The sequence below is a fragment of the Endocarpon pusillum genome (genome assembly GCF_000464535.1).
Source record: "Endocarpon pusillum Z07020 unplaced genomic scaffold scaffold1323, whole genome shotgun sequence".
Taxonomy (NCBI): Eukaryota; Fungi; Ascomycota; class Eurotiomycetes; order Verrucariales; family Verrucariaceae; genus Endocarpon; species Endocarpon pusillum.
In genome coordinates, this window is record NW_006915997.1 from 23,243 (window position 1) to 43,112 (window position 19,870).

A 19,870-nucleotide genomic window follows, 5' to 3' on the forward strand; every position below is an offset into this window, starting at 1 on the left:
CAAAACTAGGCCCCGCAATCTCACCGCTGCAGCAACCTTGAGTTTGGCTGAGCTTGCTGAGTGATAATGGATAACTAATTGGTATTCTGATCAGACTGTACTTTAAGGGGGAAACGGGCTGAAGAACGACTTGAGAATGTGGCGTGACAGCTTACCAAACACCGTCGCTACATCTGATCATATACCACTGGTGACACTGAAAAACAGGACTGCTTTTGAGAAGTCTGACATAGTATACAAAAGGTGTACATCTGCTCTGCTGGATTATTACATGGCGCAGGTCTTGCTCTTAACTTGATGGCTACTGCGGTCCACCAGCATCCGCCAGAACTCTGCGGCACATTCGCATCCTCCCTTGATAGTTCTGCACAAGTCCGTTTTCTACCAAACCTTCTTTTGTTGCCGTACAGCGCGTCGCAGGGTCTCAAGAAGAAGCGTTAGTGCCAGAAGTGCTCGGAGAGGTCGAAGCAAACGAGGATGGGCCATGGATTTCCGTTCCACCGAGCTTCTCCATGGAACAGAATCAAAGAGGTATTCGGGTATCTCTCGGGAAAGCTCAGGAGCCTCTCAGACTATTCCTGTTTCATCAAACAGATTCAGTGTGTGATGGGCTTCTATAGCCATGCTCAGAGCTTTGAAGATACATATGTCCCCATTCTCGCAGTGAGGCAGTCGTCCCCATTGCAGTCAGCTGGTTTCCGCAGTCAGCTGGTATCGGAAGACATGGCTAAGCACAGAGAGAAGAAGAGAGCTCAGCGGCAGCATGAAGAGGTCTATCCTATGATGACTTTCTATCCTCCGTTACTGACTCGTCCAAGGTCCCTCACCCCCGCAGAAGAGCCAGTCGTTTCAACGCCCGTGACCAGAGTAGTTCGTTCTCGGGTCATCAACCCTGGAAATCGATCCCTAGAAAACACTGAAGCCGGCTCTTCCAACCCCACCAATCTAGAAACTCGCTACCAGCAGCCGATCCTAGACGGCGGCGTCAAACCGCTCCAGAAGACCACCACAGCACACGCTCAAAAAAGCGAAGCAACAGCGGACTTCCAGGCCCCCATCCTTCCGGCTCAGCCTCCCTTCATAACCTAGATACAGCAGAAGAGAACGATTCTCCTCCCAGCACCCACCGGGCTCATCATACGTTCCTAGACCCAGATCTAGCCAGCACACACCGCACTCTCAAGCGCCAAGGCATCTCGCTCATTTCCAGTCTTGAGAAGCTAGTCGCGACGCTCGATGCATTGGAACCAGACCCAGAGGCGATGGAGGGGTTAGCAGCACCGGGACCGTGTGTTACGTACCCTACCAGTTCCCTGCTCAGAATGTTGGCCAAGCCGTGCCGGCAGCGGAGGCGGTATCTCAGGCCAAAACTGTAGCAGGAGCTCTTGTTCAATGCCAGACTTCACCACCACCACAGCAAGGGGCTAGTGCTATAATGGATCTGGGGGCTGTTGAAGGGCCTACTGGGGATCTCTTGGCTGCAGGAGAGCCAATATCGGCATCACGGCCAACAGTGGCAGGTAAGCGGGATAGCCAGGTAGCAGACCTGAATGCGCGGCCACCTTATTGTCCGGATAGTTGTTTCTGCGAGGGGATGTGGGATAGGGTGCCCTGAGAAAAAGGAACCGTGGATGATGGGAGAAGCTGGCTGAATGAGCAAGGGAGAGGAGGGAGAGGGAACGTGAAGTTGAGCTGGTCTCCTTTGATGGCAAGGAGTTCTTTTAATAGAAGTATCCATTAGTATTACTAGACTTTCACATGTGTTTCAGGACACTAAATGCTCAGGGGTATCAGCGCAATGCGAAAAAAAAGGCTACAGTACAATGCTAGAACAAATACTCCGTACTGAGTGCCGATCGAAAACTGGCCAAGGATTCATGCCTGGGGTCATGACTGTTTCCGCTCCGTGATACCCTCCTTTTCCATACCTTCAACACTTGTACTTCCCACGCCTGTAGGCTGCCTGGTATCAAGCAACGGGATCTGATCAACAGACTCCACCTTCTTCATGCCATCCAAAATGCCATCCTTGCCGGGGTTCTCGGCTAGCTCTCCACCCAGAGGCGGACTCCCGACCAAACCCTCCGGAGGACTATTCTGCCATTTCGCTACCTCCGCCTTCAGCGCCTCCAGTTCATTCTGGAACCTCTTCCCAAACACATCGATGTAATATGTCGCCCCGTTGTAGATGCTCCACCCAAACACCACTAGCAAGAATGTCGCGCTCGCGTATCGATACCAGAACCATATTGGACAGGGGATGATGGTCAGGATCGCGTACGAATACTGGATCAGCATGAATGCTGGTTCTTGCAGCCATTCGGGAAGGGAGAGGACGAAACGACCAATCCAGGTCTTGGCGTATGATCGACGCATCCAGGTGAATGAAGTGGGCCGGCCAGCGGCGATTTTCTCGCGGCGTCGAACGGTGATGAAGATGTGGTAGCTAAGTTGCCAGATGACGTAGGGAACTGTTGCCCAGAGGAGCATCGACCACAGAGTGTAGTGGTTGGGAGAATCGGGGTGCGAGAACTTGATGTCGTGCAGTGCGGGGAAGCGGGTTGCCAGTATGTCTTGGGGGGTTAGATGGACGAGGCAATGAAGGGTCACGGGTGGCATGATGTGGATGAAGAGACTGGTGACTTTGTCGAGGGAATGGAATACCATGCTGTTGCGCCACATAGCAATGGCGATCGCATTGTTGCCATAGGCTAGGCAATAGGTGCTTATGAACATTCGCTTGGATTTGGGGAAGACCCAGATGCTGAGGACGGTGAGTAGGTTGACGAAGTAGCATAGGTCTGCAAGGAAATAGTGGTAGCCCTTCTTATGATAGGTGTAGAAGCGCAGTGGCATGAAGTAGCAAAGCTGTGCCGTAAACCAGTAATAGAAAGCGGCCGGATAGGCACCGATTAGGTACCCAGAGATGAAGACGTTGAGCACTCCGGCAATGAAGGACATCTTCTCCCGGAGTGTAACAGCAGCGGTATCCCTCCATTTCCGACCAAGACGATCCACGGACGTTTTCATGCGGGCACGGTATTTTTCGAGCTGCTCGTCTGCTGTAGGTATACGTTTCCGCCACTCTCTCACTGCTCGGTCTTTGGCGCTCATGCCTGTAGATCTGATGCGCTCTTGATGGCGTTTGACCTTTTCCTTTTGGACGGCAATGGTGTTCTGCCATTGCTCAAGTCGTTGTGGAACTGCCAAGTTGCCGAGGAAGTCGAACACTGTGAGTTTGTCCAACGGCGGATAAGCTTCCCAGTCTTCTGGCAAGGGACTACCGTTCGTGAAAGAGACATTTCTGGAGAGGGGATAGGGTGTAGGTGGGGAGGAGTTGCTAGGGGTCAAGCTGCCTGTCAAATTGAATTCATCGCTTGACCCCCCAGTACTCATTCTTTTAAGATCTGAACTCGTAGTATTATCAGCCTCGACCAGATCCGACATGGTTCTCGGTACAGGAACTGGTTCTGTCATTGCGTTGTAGTCGGGTTGCAGAATAGATGGAAGACTGGTAACAAAGCTCCACAGCCTGTTGATCAGGCGCGCAGACTCGCTGGGTAGACGAAGCCGAGGATACTTAGTCTTGGTGGGGAATGCGGTTTAGATTGTTATTGAGAACGCAGGAAACCGACCACTCGATGCGCTGTCCATGAAGGGATGGAAGTGGAGGTCAGCCGTTGATGATCGGAATAGGGGAGGTTTGGGTGGCCAAATAGTGATAGAACATGAAGACAGCTACAGTCATGAGAACCATACGGAGTATGAATGAGTAACTTCGGCAAGGGCTCTGCTCAATTGCACATGATACTATGATAAGCGCATATCTTTAGACATTTAGAAAACGTGTTGGATAGATTGGCCCGGAGGCCCTTGAATGGTCAGGCAGGATGACGCTAAGCCCGAGTGGGCTATAATTGCTTAGCCTTGGCACAACGCGCCTCCATCAGACACGCGTGTGGATTCTGGGGTAGATGAGCTTGTGCGACCAGCTGTTCGGGCTCTGGATCATCAGCGCATCTTCCCTCCACCGCTTCTTTCTGCGGCCTCTTTCTGCTGCTGTAGCATGATGCGTCCCTCGTCCATGTTCGGACACTGACAGCATCTAGACACCCGATCATATATCGCCCCGCACACCGTCCTTACGATGGGCAAACTCATCCGTCTGGAGCTTTACAGTGGGCGACGACAGTCTTGATTGCGCAAGAGTATTGGTTGACCAGTGTGCAGACTTCAAATCTTACAAAGGCCACCATGTCCTGCTGTTCGGAGATGCCTATTTCACCTCGATCATTGGGCCCAATGGCTCCGGAAAATCAAATGCGTAAGTTGAACGTTCGCACGCGTCACATCTCAGCCTGACGATGATAGAATGGATGCCATCTCGTTCGTTCTGGGTATTAAATCATCGCACCTCCGATCAACCCACCTTCGGGAATTAGTGTATCGTGGCCGTGTTTTGCGCCATTCAACTGTCAACGGTGACGGCGTACCTGCAGAGGAAGGGTCCAATGGTCATACCAATAGAAATACTGGGAATGGCGATGACGGATCAGGAGAAGCAGTTTCAGAGCGCAATGATCCGAAATCTGCGTGGGTAATGGCAGTCTACGAGGACGATGCGGGAGACGAGCAGCAATGGAAGCGTACAATCACGAGCCAGGGCGCCAGCGAATACCGAATCAACAATCGCGTTGTTACCGCGGTACAATTTAATGACGCGCTGGAGGCCGAGAACATCTTGATCAAAGCCAGGAATTTCCTTGTCTTCCAGGGTGATGTCGAAGCAATCGCTTCCCAGTCTCCAAAGGATTTGACAAGATTGATTGAACAAATCTCAGGCAGTCTTGAGTACAAATCCGACTACGAAAGGCTCAAGGCGGAGCTTGAAGATGCTGGCGATCAACAGACCTTCCAGCTCAACCGACGACGAGGCATGAATTCTGAAATCAAACAGTATCAAGATCAGAAACGTGAAGCCGAAAATTACACAAAGAAAGCAAACGAACGCGATCAGGCGATTGTCACGCATGTTCTGTGGAAGCTCTATCATTTCCAGCGCCAAATCGAAGAATCCAGTGCTGAGATTCAAAAACACCAAAATGAACTCCAGGAATTCCGCCGTGGTATTGCAAAGTATGAACGCAGTTTTGACGCCGCAAAAAGCGAACATATTAAGATCACGAAAAATGTCATTAAAGTTGAGCGAACGATCAAAAGCAAAGAGAAGGAAATTGAGGAGAAAGCAAACTCTCTGGTACCGGTGGACGAGAAGATTGAAATATCTACGAAGAAGCTTTCAAAGTATACAAGCCGAATCACTGACATTACTAAAGAAAGAGATAGCCAGACTGCGACTGTCAAGTCACTAGAAAAAGACCTGAAGACTGTCGTAAAGGCTCAGGCTCAATGGGAGAAAGAATGGAAAGCGGCATCAAGTAAGACAGGAGGCCATTTGAGTGACGCAGACCTGCAGCAGTATAGCAAGCTCAAGGAGGAGGTCAACAAGAGGTCTTCCACTGACCAGATTCGGGTTGAAAACCTCAAGCGTCAGCGAGCAGCAGAGGAAGGGACTGTTACCAACCTGAAGAGCACCGTCGACAATGTAGAATGGCAACTAAGATCGCTGGAGACAGAAACGAATAAGATCGAGGATCGCAAAACCGCAACTCAGGAAGTAGTTCACCAACTTGAGCAGGACATAGAGGACAAGAAGAAAGCCCTCAACGCCATGACCTCAGAGCGTCTTCGGATCACACAGATGAGGACCGAACTCGAGGAGAAACTGCAAGATGTGCTGAAGAAACTGATTGACGCAGACGACGGTCGAAAGCAGAACGAGAAGGAAGTAAGGATGAAAGAAACCATATCAACGCTGAAACGAATTTTCCCTGGAGTCAAAGGCCGCGTCAGCGAACTCTGCAAGCCAAAGCAGAAAAAATATTCTGAAGCTGTGAGCACGGTTCTCGGCCGACACTTTGATGCAGTTGTCGTCGATGTTGAAAAAACGGCAAAAGATTGCATTCAGCATTTGCGCGAGACTAGATCAGGCCAAGCCACATTCATTCCACTCGATACCATCCAGGTCAAGGCTCTCAATTCAAATCTGAAAGGCATGCACCGCAACATGAGGCCAGCGATTGAAACAGTGGACTATGACCAGTCTGTCTCGCGTGCCATATCATACGCTTGCGGTAACTCGATTGTCTGCGATGATCTCAACACTGCTAAGTACCTGTGCTACGAGCGTGGTGTTGACGCGAAGGCAGTCACCCTTGATGGAACTGTCATTCACAAGGGTGGTCTTATGACCGGTGGACGTGGACCTGGACACCAACAATCACGACGATGGGAAGATGCTGAGGTAGAAAACTTGACTAAACTGAAGGACAAGCTTATGAAAGATCTAGCAGCCTTACCAAGTCCACATCGTCGTGGTAACGATGAGGAGTTGCTGACAGCCGAGTTGTCGGCCCTAGAATCACGCCACAGATTTGCGACGGAAGAGTTCCAAGGTCTTGACCGCAATCTTCAGAGCAAGAAGAAAGAAGTCGATAATGCGAAGCGTCAGTTGAAGGAAGCACAGCCTAAGTATCGTGAAAAGCAAAGAGCCCTTAATGACCTTGACGAGAACATATCGGAGTATCAGGAAGCCGTTAGCAGGGTGGAAGATGAAGTTTTTGCAGACTTCTGTCGACAACTTGGCTTTGAAGATATCAGAGAGTATGAGGCTCAACAGGGTTCCTTGCAACAGGAAGCAGCACAGAAGAAACTCGAATTCACAACCCAGAAGAGCCGTATTGAGAATCAGCTGAGCTTTGAACGACAGAGACTCCAAGCTACCGAGGCACGCATACAAACATTGCAAAGCCAGGAGGAGCGAGATCGAGCTATGATCGCAGAACTGAACCAAGAGCGCCAGCAGACTCAGGACGCTTTGGATGTTCTCAACGCTGAATTGGATCAGCTGGGAGATCAACTCGACGAGCAGAAGGATCTTCAAACAGAAGCCGCAGAAAAGCTGGCAGATCAACGACAACAAGTCCAGAAGCGAAGCAAAACCATTGAAGCGACGATCAAAGTAATCAGTGTCCACGAAGCAGACATACAGCGGCATTCCTCGGACAGATATACCCTCCTTCGAAAATGCAAGCTCGAAAACGTCAACATCCCCATAGTCCCGGGATCGGTGACGCTGAGCGACCTGCCAATCGACGATCTTATTTCCGGACCCGACCCCAACGCAATGGACATCGACGAACACGAAGAAGACCCCAGCTCCGCCGCCCTCCAAGCACCTCGGATCCAAAGCCACGGCATCGAACCCGACTTTTCCACCCTGGAAGACGACCTACGAGAGCAATCCAGCCCAGCCATTGACTCGGAACTCCAAGACCGCATCCGCACTCTGGACAGCGAGCTCGACAAAATGGCGCCCAACATGCGCGCCGTCGAGCGCCTCGAGACCGTCGAAGCCAAACTTCGGTCCACTGAAAAAGACTTCGACGCCGCGCGCCAGCGCTACCGCTCCACCAAAACCGCCTTCGAAGATGTGATGCACCAGCGCTCCGACCTCTTCAACAAAGCCTTCTCGCACATCTCCGAACAAATTGGCCCGATTTACAAGGACCTCACCAAATCGACCAACTACCCCTTGGGAGGACAGGCCTACCTCGACATCGGCGACACCGACGAACCTTACCTCGACGGCATCAAATACCACGCCATGCCCCCGCTCAAACGCTTTCGCGACATGGAGCATCTATCTGGTGGGGAGAAGACCATGGCCGCCCTGGCCCTGCTATTCGCGGTGCACAGTTACCAGCCCTCGCCGTTTTTCGTGCTGGACGAGGTGGACGCCGCGCTCGACAATGCCAACGTAGGCAAGATCGCGAATTACATCCGCGAGCACGCGCAGCCGGGCATGCAGTTTATCGTCATCAGCCTGAAGACCGGTCTGTTCCAGCAGAGCGAGGCGTTGGTGGGCATCTATCGCGATCAGGGCGGGAACAGCAGCAGGTGTTTGACGCTCGATGTGAGCTCCCTATTCTCTTTCTTCCGTCTTCTTCTTCTTCTTCTTCCTTGTTGGCTTCTGATATAGCGCCTCTGCGATACCCAACTCATATGCTTGTTTGTTTCTTTGAGCGTCGTGGTTCAGGCCGCAGGATTGCTGACTCGGGATTTGCCTACAGCTACGGAAATACAATTGAGCTACATACCTGGTCACCAGTCGACTTCCGGTTTGATATGTCGTTTCATGGCGCATCGTCCGGCCCGAGGGAGGACGAGGAGGAAACGAGCTGGGAAAGAAAACCAATTCCTGGAGCGCCGACTTCGCCGAGCTTTGCAGGGAGCTTTCCCCGCGCAACAGCGACAGCGACGAGATATTCGGCGCTCTACAATCAGCGTCCGTCCATGCGACAGAGTCAGCAAACAACACCCCTTCAGAGGAGAAACACAAGACGAAGACGTGTTGTGGCACAGACTCAGCGAAAGGCGGGCTGAGTTTGCCGCACCGAGCGCCTCACTCCTGAGCGGCACAGAGGACAGACAGATGGCATATCCCCCACCGTTCTCGTCAGAGCCTTTCTATCTGGATAACATGATGCGCATCCGCAAGATGGAACAGCTGTTCAGTTGGGCGTCGCCGTGAACTATGGATATTCGTAGAAGCAAAAATGCAAGAAGAAAAAAGCGCAACGAGCCGCTTGTGCACCATCCCAATGCCGTCTCTGCCAGGCAGTGAAGCGAGTGAATGAATGTTCTATGTATTCCGATCTATCTGGGACGGACGGGTCATGTTTTACGCCCCCCGAAAAATCCCACGAATCCATCCCATCACGATCCAGGCTATGCATTTGTGTCGTAGACACTCAGGGCAGCCCAACAGCCCATCCAGCCAGCCCAGTCCAATCTATAGTGGGTCGGTTTTTCCAAGAGAAGGAGTCGAGAAATGTGTGTCCCTGATAATTCTGTCCCCACAACGCCATCTATAATGCGTCATCATAGCACACATTCGCATTCCACTTCCATGCACCAAGCCATTCCTTCAGGCTTTCTGCCTTGACTTCTCCTCCACCACCACCTCCTCCTCCTTTACCTCGGTGACCTTCTCCGTCCTATCCGCCTCCTCCACATCCCCCTCCGCCTCTCTCGCCTCTTTCTCTGACGCCGCTTCCGGTGCCTTCTCATTCGTAGCCGCATCTTCGGCTTTCATCGCCGGCTTATCATCAATATCATCCACATCCTTGGGCGCTTCCTTTCCACTCTCCATGTTCGTCTCCTGTTGTTCATTCTCCTCCTCGATCAACTCCTGCTGCTCCTTCAAGACCTCGAGTCTTTGTTTGTTGGTTGCTGCGCCCTCGGCGTTATGCACCTCCAGCTCGATTTCGTGGAAGAGTTCTTCGGGGATGGATGATAAGACAGCCTGGAGGGCATCGATCTGGGAGGAGATCTCGCTGTCCTTGCCGGAGGTGTACATGTAGGCATTGCTGAGGACGAGGAGGGTGGAGGGGATGTTGTATTTCAGACGGAGATCAAGCCACATCTGAAGATCTTCTCGGAGTTTGGACGGGCTCATGCCGTGTGTCCTCAGGCCACGGCTTGCGCAAGCCATTTGGAGTTCTGGGACGGAAAGAGAGTCGACGCCTTCATAGGAGATAGCTTTGTCGTCTCTTTTGATCTGGCGCATTCGGTGGCGGATTTGGTAGCGTAGCATTGCGTCTGTACCGAAAGTATTAAGGTTCATGTATTTGCACATCCCAACCAGTTGTGGTCTTGATAGATTGTCGAGAGTAAGGTCGTCCTTGAAAGTCTGGCACACTTTGATGACATCTTGTTGGGTGGGTGCTTCGCCTGTAGCACGAACCTTGCGGAAAAATTCGGTGAATTCATCCTTTCGGGCGACGGACGCAGAAACAGGGAGACCTGTCTCCCGGAGTGTGTTACGGAGGAAGGAAGACACTTGTTTTCGAGTACTGCGAAGGTGTGCGGCTTTGGCTTCACGAGATTTCTGCCCTTCATATGTTGATGGAAGCATATTGGGGAAGACCTTCAGCGCGACTGGCAGAAGGAATTCCGCGAAGGGGACGATGACGAAAACAGAAAATGGGACTAAGCGTCCAAGATCTTGCGTAGTACGTTTAAGCTATTGGGTTATCTGTTAGACGATTGTCGTCGAAACATTTAAACCGAGCGAAGTTGCTCACCTGTCGATTTTCTCTACGACTGAGCTCGTACCCAGCAGCCATCTTGAGAGCAAGTTTTGACGAGATCTTGACTTCAGTTGCCAGCAATTTGGTGCCATCCCAATAGTGTTGTAGCTCCTTTTTGATTTTTTGGCCAATCGTCAGCCGCTTTTCCTCCTCCTTCTTTACAGCGGCCTTTTCGTCCGGCTTTGCAGAGGCCTTAGTTTCAGCCAGCTCAGACAGAGTCATGGCCTCCAAAGCCTTCGTCTTGTCAACTGCGGTAGCTTCCGTCTTGTTGACTGTGTGCTGCTCATTGGGCGGTTCGTCGAGACCTTTGGAGGAAGATTGGATAGTTTTCTTCGATGGGGGAGGCGGTTTCTTCGCTTCATGTACATTGAAGCCAGGAGGGGGAAAGGCACCCCCATCGTTCCCGTGAGTAGTCGTCTCGGTAGCGTATGTCCTCCGCGGTACGAGAATCGCTAATGCGCGAATATGTGGAGGAAGATCTCGAGAAATGACCGGGTGGTGTGATCTGGAAAGAGAGGCGAAAGACGAAGTATGGTGGATTCGGGCTTTACAGAATCAGTACCGCATATCCTCTGACCGAGAAGGGTTACCCACCGCTCAAGATACTGCGCCGGGTTGCACCATGGCTGACGAGCCTGGCTGTAGATGTCATGACGCTGGCGTGAACTTGTTGAAGGAAAGACGAGTTAAATTCAGGAGGCAGCTCTTCGAAGGCGTACGTCAAAAAGGGAACACTGCTAGCGGCCTAAATGTCGAGAAACAGATGGATGTATGATGGTTTATGTGCTGTTGATTCGTACAGTGGACGAGTGAAGAGTCAACTGTCACAAATCATCCTACAATGGTGCCAGGATGTTTGGGGGGTGGGTCCACGTTTTGCGTCCTGCGTCCTGCGTCTTGCGTCTTGCCTCTTGCGTCTTGCCATCTTTTGCGCGCTGCCGGATGCAACCGGAGCTTGCAGAGTTAGACTGCACGATTCCCAATGTAGCCTAGCATACTTGGCCATGACTCAGCTTGTACCTGACCACACCACTGCTACTACGTAGTGCTATTACTACTAACTACTAGTACTGCTAGAGAAAGAAGAGCTTTCATAAGTAATGGCCATCCGGTGCCTAACCACTGAGGCTTAGGGAAGTCGATATTATGGAATATCAGTGAGCGCTAACGGCGTCACCCATAGTTAGACAGACTTGGTGGCCGTCTTGGCTCCTGAATATCTGTCACAAGCAATGGGACTATCTCGGCGCAAGAGTCGGCCTAGAAAAGCCCAATCATTATGACGCTTTAGATTATGCCCAGACGGCCACCAATTTTGTCTATGGGCCTCCGCCCTACTGACCCTACCAGTATCACGTTTGGCTGTACATCATTGGAGCCGCCTCTACATGGGATGGCCGAAATATGGAAGATAGGCTGCTGACAGATAGGTCATGTTTCATGGGCTACTCTACGGGAAAGGCCACTTCGATCAAAATGACCCAACTTCGGGACGAGTCAATTCTGCCTGCCACACAAAGGGTTGCTTGTTGGATCGCTCTCCTTCCCTCGGTATATGAGAGGCTCTCGAAAGCCGAAACTCTGTAATCGAGAAAAACGAATGACCTTGTCGCAGCTGCCAATCAGCCTGCTTTTCCGTTCATGGATGTTTTCCGAGAGGCCTTGATCTTCTCTCGTAGAAGTTTCTCTCGTAGCTCATTAGCAGTCAACTTGGACATGGATCGAGGTGGTACAGGCACCGTAGTATGTATTGACGATGATGTTGGTAGAAGGTCCTGAAATGAAGTGTGTTAGCTGGAGGGCAGCGTAAGGAAGGATCAGGAGACGGGGTTGGGGAGCAATGTACATGATCAGTCTCCACCCACCTCTTTATCATCTTCCTTGGCCACCATATCTTCATCCGCGTGATTTCGAGTTTGCGGCTGCTCAGAACGAACTTCATCAGGAGAAGCGTCAGCAATCTTTTGCCGCTTGTCATCGGGGGAGGTCACAGATGAAGTATTGCGCCTCTTTCTGGCCGGCGGCGCCCATCTTTCCAAGGACCTGCGCCGTCTTCGCTCCCTCTGATAACCTCGGCTCCTGCTCCCACTCCGACTCCTGCTGCGCGTACGTTGCCGTGGGTGGCCGTGGCGATCGCCACTGCGACTTAGCCGACGCTCGTCTCGTGTGGTTGGGCCCTTAACAACATCAGCCCGCGATCCTCTTCTATCATCCTGTGAATGAAATGAGTCTGATCTTCTAGATCTTCTATCCTTCGCACCTCTCCCCCTATGACGATCTCTAGAGGAGGACCTTGACGGTGAAAAGGAGGGACTTCTTCGCTTTCTAGGACGACGTCTAGGTGGTGGAGATGGTGAGATGCTTGGTGATGGCGACGTGGAGACCTTCCGGTGTCTTCTGGGCGAACGTGAGCGAGAAGATACAGAATATGAGTCAGAGCGTGATCGATCACCACGAGAAATTGACCTCCGTCTATGCCTCCCCAAGCCCCTTCTGGGTGGCGATAGAGAAAGGCTAGGTGACCGTCTGGACCTGAACGGTCTTCGTTGAGATCGAGACCTGGAACGGAGGCGGTGACGGTAACGGTGACGATGACTGTCAGGAGAAGATAGAGGAGGTGATCGAGAAGGTGAACGTGTCGGTGATCTTGTGAGGGACCTCTCTTTCCTGACAGGTCTTCGACCATCTCTACCACTCGGTATATATGTGTCAACCTCACGTCTTGGTGGAGGACCTCTCTCTAGCGAGCGTCGTCTGTGTGGTAGAGGTGAAGCTGAATCACGGGTTCGCCGCGGGTCAAAAGGACGTCCCCCACGGCCACCACCACCACGCCCCCGTCCACGTTCTGCCCTCTCCTGTTGTCTGACAATGTCAACCTCATGATCCCTGGCGGATTCCTGCTCTTTGCGTTGACGTGCTTCTTCAGCCGCCCTTTCCGCATCATTCTTCTCCTGTAGCAACTCCAACTTCTTTGCTTCGAGCAACTCTTTGGGCACACCCTGAGGATTGCCTTGTGCGCTAAGACAGAGGTTCCATAGCTCTTTGCAGAATTTTGGTGTGTCTTTGTCGAGGAATCCAGTCAGAGAGATTTGTAGTGCTTTGATATCGGGCTGTTGGCCACCAGTTAGATTGGTAGTCGCTGCTGCGCGGCAAGGTGACGTACAAATCGCGAGTCTTCCAGAAGATTGAAGCAAAGCTCCGTGACCACATCATCTTCATTACCCAGAACCTGAGAAATCCTGCTCGCTATCCACCTAGAAACGACCAATTAGTGCTCAAGCTATACATGCGGCGTGTGATATTGTGAGCCAACTTTTTCATAACCTCAATGTTCACTTTCTTCATGTCTACCTTCTGGTTGAACTCAGGCGGGAATTTGGTCTGCCGCAACAGCTTCGCGTCCACAGTGGACGCCATGCTGGTGGAGATAAGAAGATATGCACGATGTCGTTATCCTAATACTTATTGGTTGAGCAATAATATTTTAGTTGTGGAATAGATATGCGCAAAATCTTAGTCTTTGAAACACGCTGCAAAACGCCTAATTGGGTCACTGGCCCGCACTGAAGATGCCTGTACGGATACTCCTGCCAGTATATTCATCGTCATCCCATTGCACCTTCTCCCCTGCGAACATGACATTGGAATCATCTCTGATGCTTCTATTTGGTTTACTTCTTCCATCCGGTCTGGGGAACATTACATTTCGTACCCCTTCAGCATTCATTCCACCATGCATTATGTCCCCTTTACCCAGTGGTGCTGCGAAGTCTGAGGGACACAATCAGATCCCAGGCCGTCCTCATACCGCCGACAGTCAGGCAAAGCCAAAGCCCAAAATAAAACCTAACAGCCTTGCCACTCCTAAACCACACACTGTCACTTTAGATTCGCCACACATCCGGAGAGGTCGAGTAAGCCACCACCCTTGAGCTCCGGCAATAATCTCTCGGAATCGGGAGCAGCGCTGATGATGAGTCCTTGCCTTAAGGAAAGCCCGGTGTTGAACTCATAGCACGACGGCACTCAGTCCCTAGTCTGGCACTCTCGGTTGAGTTGCTGATCAGACACTTCGAATCAGTAAGCTGCGGATGCTTGATCAGCTCCGAGCATTACCAACCTCTCCCAGCTAGTCCAAGACGGCGAGGATCCACGACTCGGATTCCGGCAGAGAGCCGTGACTGCTCCGGCCCCGAATCTTAGAGGTCGATACCACTCAGCTCTCAATTCCAGACGTCGGTCTGGAACACGCCACCCACCGGCAACCGCGATTGTCGAGAAGGTCGCAGAAGAGAGTCTGAGCCACGCAAACCCAGAGACAAACACCAGCGGCTCGGCCTCGAAGGCTTCGTCTTTGAAAATGTGGCCATTTGCCAACGGTGAGGGTAACCACAGAATAGAACCGCTGGTACCTGCTGAGGACGGTTCGGCTTCGAACCAGCAAGACGCTCGAAGAAATTCTACACCAAAAGTCGATCAACAAGAACCATCGAGGTCTTTGAGGCCTAGCAGGAGTCTCTCCTCGCTGAAAGTCGCAGCACAACCTCGTGGTTTGCATATCCCACCTGGTGCGGCGGTGTCACAAAGTTCAGATGTCTGTGCGCAGGGCGAGGTAACCTCAACACCACTCAAAGCGGACAAATGTGAGCAGCCACCCTCCGAGCAGACGGCACAAGAACATGAGCATGTGCCAGCTTCTGCGAATGACATGAACCCTTCTCCCAGCGGCAAAGATAACGTAAGGAATGAGACCGGACATGACCCAGACCTCGCATCGACGGACGGTGCTTTAGAAGCGGCATCCATTACCAGTCCGGCATCAGCTGACTCAAAACAGAGCTCTTCTCCTACTGATGTGAGAGATTATGGTTCCCAGTCAGCGCATATCATTAAATCAACAGAGTCTGAAGAACCGGAGTTGCCTGTTGCAGTGGAGAAATTGCAGCCTTCGACACCCAAGCCTCTGCCGGAAGGTGATAACGAAACTCTCAGAGATGACCTCTCAAGCCATGAAACCGTACAGCAAACTTGGCCTGTCACCAGTACCAACGCGATCGAGAGCCATGCGGCCGATGATCCGCCTCAAAACTCCTCTATTTCGGCACCAATCCCTACTATACGCGTGCAGCAGACAACCGAATCAGATGAAACGGCGCCACGTTCGGAACTACTGGCAAGCGAGAATACAGAGAATCGTCCAAGTGAAGCTCCAGAGAAGGTGTTAGAAGCTCCAGGGAAGGTGTTAGAAGCTCCAGAGAAGGTGATAGAAGCTTCCACAGACAGTTCTCATGTGCCGGCTCCGGCCTCGGTGGACATCCACATGCAGCATGATGCTGCGAGTCCTCGTCCATCAACACCTACGACTGTGCCCGAAATACCAGGAGATGAGACTCGATCTGCAGCAGATCCATCAGTTGACAAAGTCACGGACAAATTGGACTCTGATCATCCAGGACTTGCCAAGCTTGCCATTCGAAAGGCAAGGAATTTGGCAGGAAGCAGATTTGTGCTCAGCATACTGCTCGGCAGGGAGCTTGCAGATCAGACAAAGCCACAGCTGGAAGAACTGGCAAGACCTCCAATTAAGAGAGTGGGAAGGACTGCTCCGGCACCTGGCCCAAGTCAGGTGGATGGGCTTGCAGAGCTCGACGGAGATTTGGAATCGGATGCAGTTGATCCGTTGTAAGGGATGCTTATCCCTAGGATTCTTACCCCTGCCCCCCGCACCTGAGAGTGAGAGCTATCACTGTTGATGATTCTTGTTTGGAGTAGCTGGCGATATTCTTACTGAATGTAATTCTAGCTTCGATGCTGGCTGCAACTGTTCATGATCACCTGGAGCTCTGCCTAGACAAAATCCTGTACACCCTGTTTATATCTTCCCTAGCCTGTTGAAGTTCCGGATCTAGGCCCTCTTCTTGATATTTGAGCTTGACGCGGTAATGTAGCTCTGCTAAGTCTTTTGCTCGTTGAAGATCAGGGTTGTTCTTGCTCTTCTCGTCGTATGCTGCTGAGCGTGCTGATGCCTCCAAGGTTCCTGGTGCGTCTTTGGCTAATATTGAGTTGCTCCTGTGGACGTTTACGAGGTTTAGAGCTTCTTCATGGCCCTGACCTCCATCAGCGGTGGTGAGTAAATCATGTGCAGGTAAATACGCACACAGACGCTTAGCGACTTCAAATCAGACAAGATCATTGCTATCTGCATAATGATCTGGTGGCAGTTCCACAGTCTTCCCGAATCGCTGTTGATCACGGTCGTATTTTTCCTCGTCGGGCGAGCACGGACAGGCGGGGTGTAGAAGATTGTTGGTTATGGGATAGGATTAGCCAGCAGCTGAGAGCTTGGTGGCCGAGGCCTATTGACAAGAGTGCCAAGAGCGACACCAATTCTGTCAATGGCCATCGGGCCGAGGGCTAGACCAGCAAACACCCAGCACCCGACCAACGAGATTGAAGGTGTTCGAGTATCTTGGACTTATTGCAATTCTGTAAGCGAACCCTTGATCTACGGCCTGATGCTTACTAGGAAACGTCTATCAGACCAGTTCTATGGAAAATCTCGCCAACTGGATCATACGTAGCACTCCCTCAACGAGCGGAGGGCAAGCCATGTTACCAAGATAGAATACCAACCCCAACCCAAACTTGAAAACACCAACCACAAAGCATCAAGACTTGTGCTGCTACGAATCCTTTTATATCTGGGGAGCTTACTCATTTCGTATATGGAGATGCATCTCTTGCAACTCCTAATATCGCTGCTCATTTGGCCTCCATATGCATGAAACCGGATCTGTCACAAATCTCGCCTCGATTGCATCAGACATCTCGAAACACAGGCGGAACTTTCTTGGTTCCTCCCTCTGTTGCCTGGCCCGCACTTATTCCGCAGCATAGCCAACAACCGTGACTGAGACCTTGACAGTCACCACGCTTTTCTGCGCCTGGTCTTTGTTCTCACGCCAAAGTTGGTGCATTGTTGCTTGTCGGGCGAGCCATCCAACTTTGCAACAGAGTCTTCCTCGTGCTCCTTGTGCTAGGTCGCAGCCTTGATTCGGAACAGCCATGGATCCCACGTCTGAATATTATACTATGAAGCACCCGGCATTCCTGTTCCTACCATGCTCTTTGTCTAATCCGCTCTTTTCCTTTCCCTTGTTTCTGCCGCTAGACAACGTGCTTGCTTGCGAGTGCAGTTTTCCCTTTTTCCATTTTGATAATAGGAATTTCTTGAATTGTATATGCTATAGGCCGGTCCTCTCTTTCCTTTCTTTGATCTTCTTCTTCGCAGCCAATCTGCGCTACAGGGCCAAATATGGCATGGCTTCGAAGGTTCTCGCCGTTGCTCCTTCTACTGTTGTCACTTACCCTTTCGCCGGCCTTTGCAAGACCCAATCATCCGGACAGCGGGAGCGGTGATAGGCAATACGACTACATGTTGGGTGGCGAGAAGGGCAAAGATAGGGATGGAGGCAGAGACCAACCCGCCTATGCTGCAAGCGAAACATACTCTGCCAGCCCAGATCATTCTGTGGATGGGTATGGTGCAGGCGGACAGTACGACCAAAGTTCTGATGGGGGAGACGGGTACGGTGGAAGCGGGTATGATGGTAGCGCGTCCACTAGTGTCGATGGATATGGCGGAGATGGGTACGGTGAGACTGGGTATGGTGATAGTGGAAATGGCGGAGATGCAACGACCTACACTTCAACGGCCCAAACTACAATCACTGAGACCTCAAAAGAGCAAGTCACAGAGACCGAGACCCAAAGGGATCAGGTCGAGGTTACATACACCGAAACCGCTAAAGCTCAAGTCACACGAACGGAGACGGACAAAGCTCAAACCACTCAAACCGAGACCAAAAAGGCCCAGGTCACGCTGACCGAGACCAAGAAGAATCAAGTCAACGTCACTGAGACTTCAAAGGCTCGGCTCACATTAACGGAGACCCGAAACGCTCAGATAACACTGACCGAGACCAAGACGGCTCAAGTCACGCGGAATGAAACTGAAACAAATCGAGTCACCGTGACTGAGACGAGGAAGGCTCAGATTACCGAGACGGAGACCAGACAGGTCCAAGTCACCGAGACTGAGACTGCGACGGCAGAGCTCACCATGACGGAGACTAGGAACGAGCAAGTCACCGAGACTCAGACTGAGACGCAAACGGTATGTTATGCTTCTACTCAAATGTCTTTGAAGACACAAGTGGTTTGTATTAAAATGCTAACAGCCATCCTTAGACTACCGAGGTGTCAACCATTACTGATGACGGCTGCGGTGCACCCAACGAAGGCGATGCCGGTGCCGGTGAGGGTGCGTATGGAGGATGCCGTACAAGCTCTGCATGGTCAGCACCTTCATCTGACAGGGGAGGAGCCGGTGCGTACGGGCAAGATGGCAGCAGCGCTTTGGGGCCGGCTACCTCATCCGGTGCGGGAGGTGCTGGTGAGTACGGGCAAGGTGAAGGTGGGGCTGGGGCTGGAGCAAAGATTTCATCATCTACAGGGATGGGAGTTCCAGCAGCAAGCTCTGTAGGCGTTGATGGTAAGGGTGCTGGTGGGGCTGGTGCAGGTGGCATGAGCTCGATGGGCGCCATGGACACTGGCTCTGCCCGCCCGCTTGATGCCAGCTCTGCCGCTCTTGGTGGCGCTGGAGCTAGCACTACAGTCCCAGCAGGTGCTGGTCAAAGCTCTGCCGCCCCCGGTGGTGGTAACGGTGGTGCGGAACTCGGCAACAACGCTGGCAACGGCGGAAACAATAATGCCGGTGGTGCTGGCGGCGATGGCGACAACGGCGGCGATGAAAACAACGCTGGAGGGGCTGGCGGCGACAACGGCAACAATAATAACGCTGGAGAGTCTGGCGGCGACAACGGCGGCAATAACAACGCTGGAGAAGCTGGCGGCATTGGTGGCAACAACAACGCTGAAGAGGCTGGCGGCAACAACGACGGCAATAACAATGCTGGAGGAGCTGGCGGCAATGGTGCTGGTAACGGCGCAGGCAATGGTGCCGGTGCTGTTGCAAACTCCACCATTGGCGCAGGAGGCAACAACAATCTCGCAGGCAATTTCTCCTCCGGCGCAGGCGGTAACAATTTCGCAAACAATTCCACAGCCTCAAACTCAACGCAAGGAGGCAGCGGCGGCCCCAAACCTTGCAACTGCCGCTGCATGTGTCCCAATCCCTTCGGCGCCGCGCGCACCGGTGGTGCAGGTTCCATAAACAACAACACCGCCCTTGCCACCGCCCTGTCTCCCTCCTCCACCTTCGCCACCCAAATCCTGCCAAGCAGCATCGCCCTTGGCACTGGGGTCGGTAGTCTCCTACTTGGCGGCACCGCCGCACCAGTCATTCCGGAAGTGACTGCGTCTGCTCTGGTGGCGGCAGCGGGCGATGCCGCAGATGATGTGGTTGGAGCTGCTGCGACGGCGTTGACGGGAGTAGCAAATGCGATCGACATGGCCGATATTAAGTTGGAGACGGCAGCGACCCTAAAGATTGAGGGGAGGGATGCCAGACCGACGGATGTATGAGTATGAGTACTAAGCAGTAGTACGACATGGGTCTCTGGCGCTGTATATTCCTTGGGGGTTGGCTTTCAGGGAAAACATGATATTCTGAGCACGATATTTCTTTAGAAAGG

General features: G+C 52.1%; 7 protein-coding genes across 7 annotated transcripts; 4 read left to right on the top strand and 3 right to left on the bottom strand.

Moving 5' to 3' along the window:
- Positions 1-477: 477 nt before the first annotated feature.
- On the top strand, positions 478-1,089 carry EPUS_03888 (uncharacterized protein; the record flags this gene model as incomplete). The annotated part of the gene is made up of 1 exon (XM_007801643.1): positions 478-1,089. One exon carries the CDS (start codon positions 478-480, stop codon positions 1,087-1,089), a length of 612 nt encoding a protein of 203 aa, XP_007799834.1.
- A 798-nt stretch (positions 1,090-1,887) lies between these two features.
- Positions 1,888-3,447, bottom strand: EPUS_03889 (uncharacterized protein; the record flags this gene model as incomplete). The annotated part of the gene is made up of 1 exon (XM_007801644.1): positions 1,888-3,447. One exon carries the CDS (start codon positions 3,445-3,447, stop codon positions 1,888-1,890), a length of 1,560 nt encoding a protein of 519 aa, XP_007799835.1.
- A 700-nt stretch (positions 3,448-4,147) lies between these two features.
- Positions 4,148-8,653, top strand: EPUS_03890 (uncharacterized protein; the record flags this gene model as incomplete). Its single annotated transcript, XM_007801645.1, has 4 exons — positions 4,148-4,178; positions 4,231-4,324; positions 4,372-8,035; positions 8,102-8,653. 4 exons carry the CDS (start codon positions 4,148-4,150, stop codon positions 8,651-8,653), a joined length of 4,341 nt encoding a protein of 1,446 aa, XP_007799836.1.
- Positions 8,654-9,049: 396 nt separating this feature from the next.
- On the bottom strand, positions 9,050-10,866 carry EPUS_03891 (uncharacterized protein; the record flags this gene model as incomplete). Its single annotated transcript, XM_007801646.1, has 3 exons — positions 9,050-10,147; positions 10,209-10,759; positions 10,809-10,866. 3 exons carry the CDS (start codon positions 10,864-10,866, stop codon positions 9,050-9,052), a joined length of 1,707 nt encoding a protein of 568 aa, XP_007799837.1.
- Positions 10,867-11,836: 970 nt separating this feature from the next.
- EPUS_03892 (uncharacterized protein) lies at positions 11,837-13,631 on the bottom strand (the record flags this gene model as incomplete). Its single annotated transcript, XM_007801647.1, has 6 exons — positions 11,837-11,989; positions 12,080-12,427; positions 12,475-12,881; positions 12,934-13,324; positions 13,378-13,468; positions 13,528-13,631. The coding sequence occupies 6 exons, from the start codon at positions 13,629-13,631 to the stop codon at positions 11,837-11,839; spliced, it is 1,494 nt and encodes a 497-aa protein (XP_007799838.1).
- Positions 13,632-13,954: 323 nt separating this feature from the next.
- Positions 13,955-15,900, top strand: EPUS_03893 (uncharacterized protein; the record flags this gene model as incomplete). Its single annotated transcript, XM_007801648.1, has 3 exons — positions 13,955-14,128; positions 14,211-14,294; positions 14,344-15,900. The coding sequence occupies 3 exons, from the start codon at positions 13,955-13,957 to the stop codon at positions 15,898-15,900; spliced, it is 1,815 nt and encodes a 604-aa protein (XP_007799839.1).
- Positions 15,901-17,529: 1,629 nt separating this feature from the next.
- On the top strand, positions 17,530-19,760 carry EPUS_03894 (uncharacterized protein; the record flags this gene model as incomplete). Its single annotated transcript, XM_007801649.1, has 2 exons — positions 17,530-18,390; positions 18,465-19,760. 2 exons carry the CDS (start codon positions 17,530-17,532, stop codon positions 19,758-19,760), a joined length of 2,157 nt encoding a protein of 718 aa, XP_007799840.1.
- Positions 19,761-19,870: the final 110 nt, after the last annotated feature.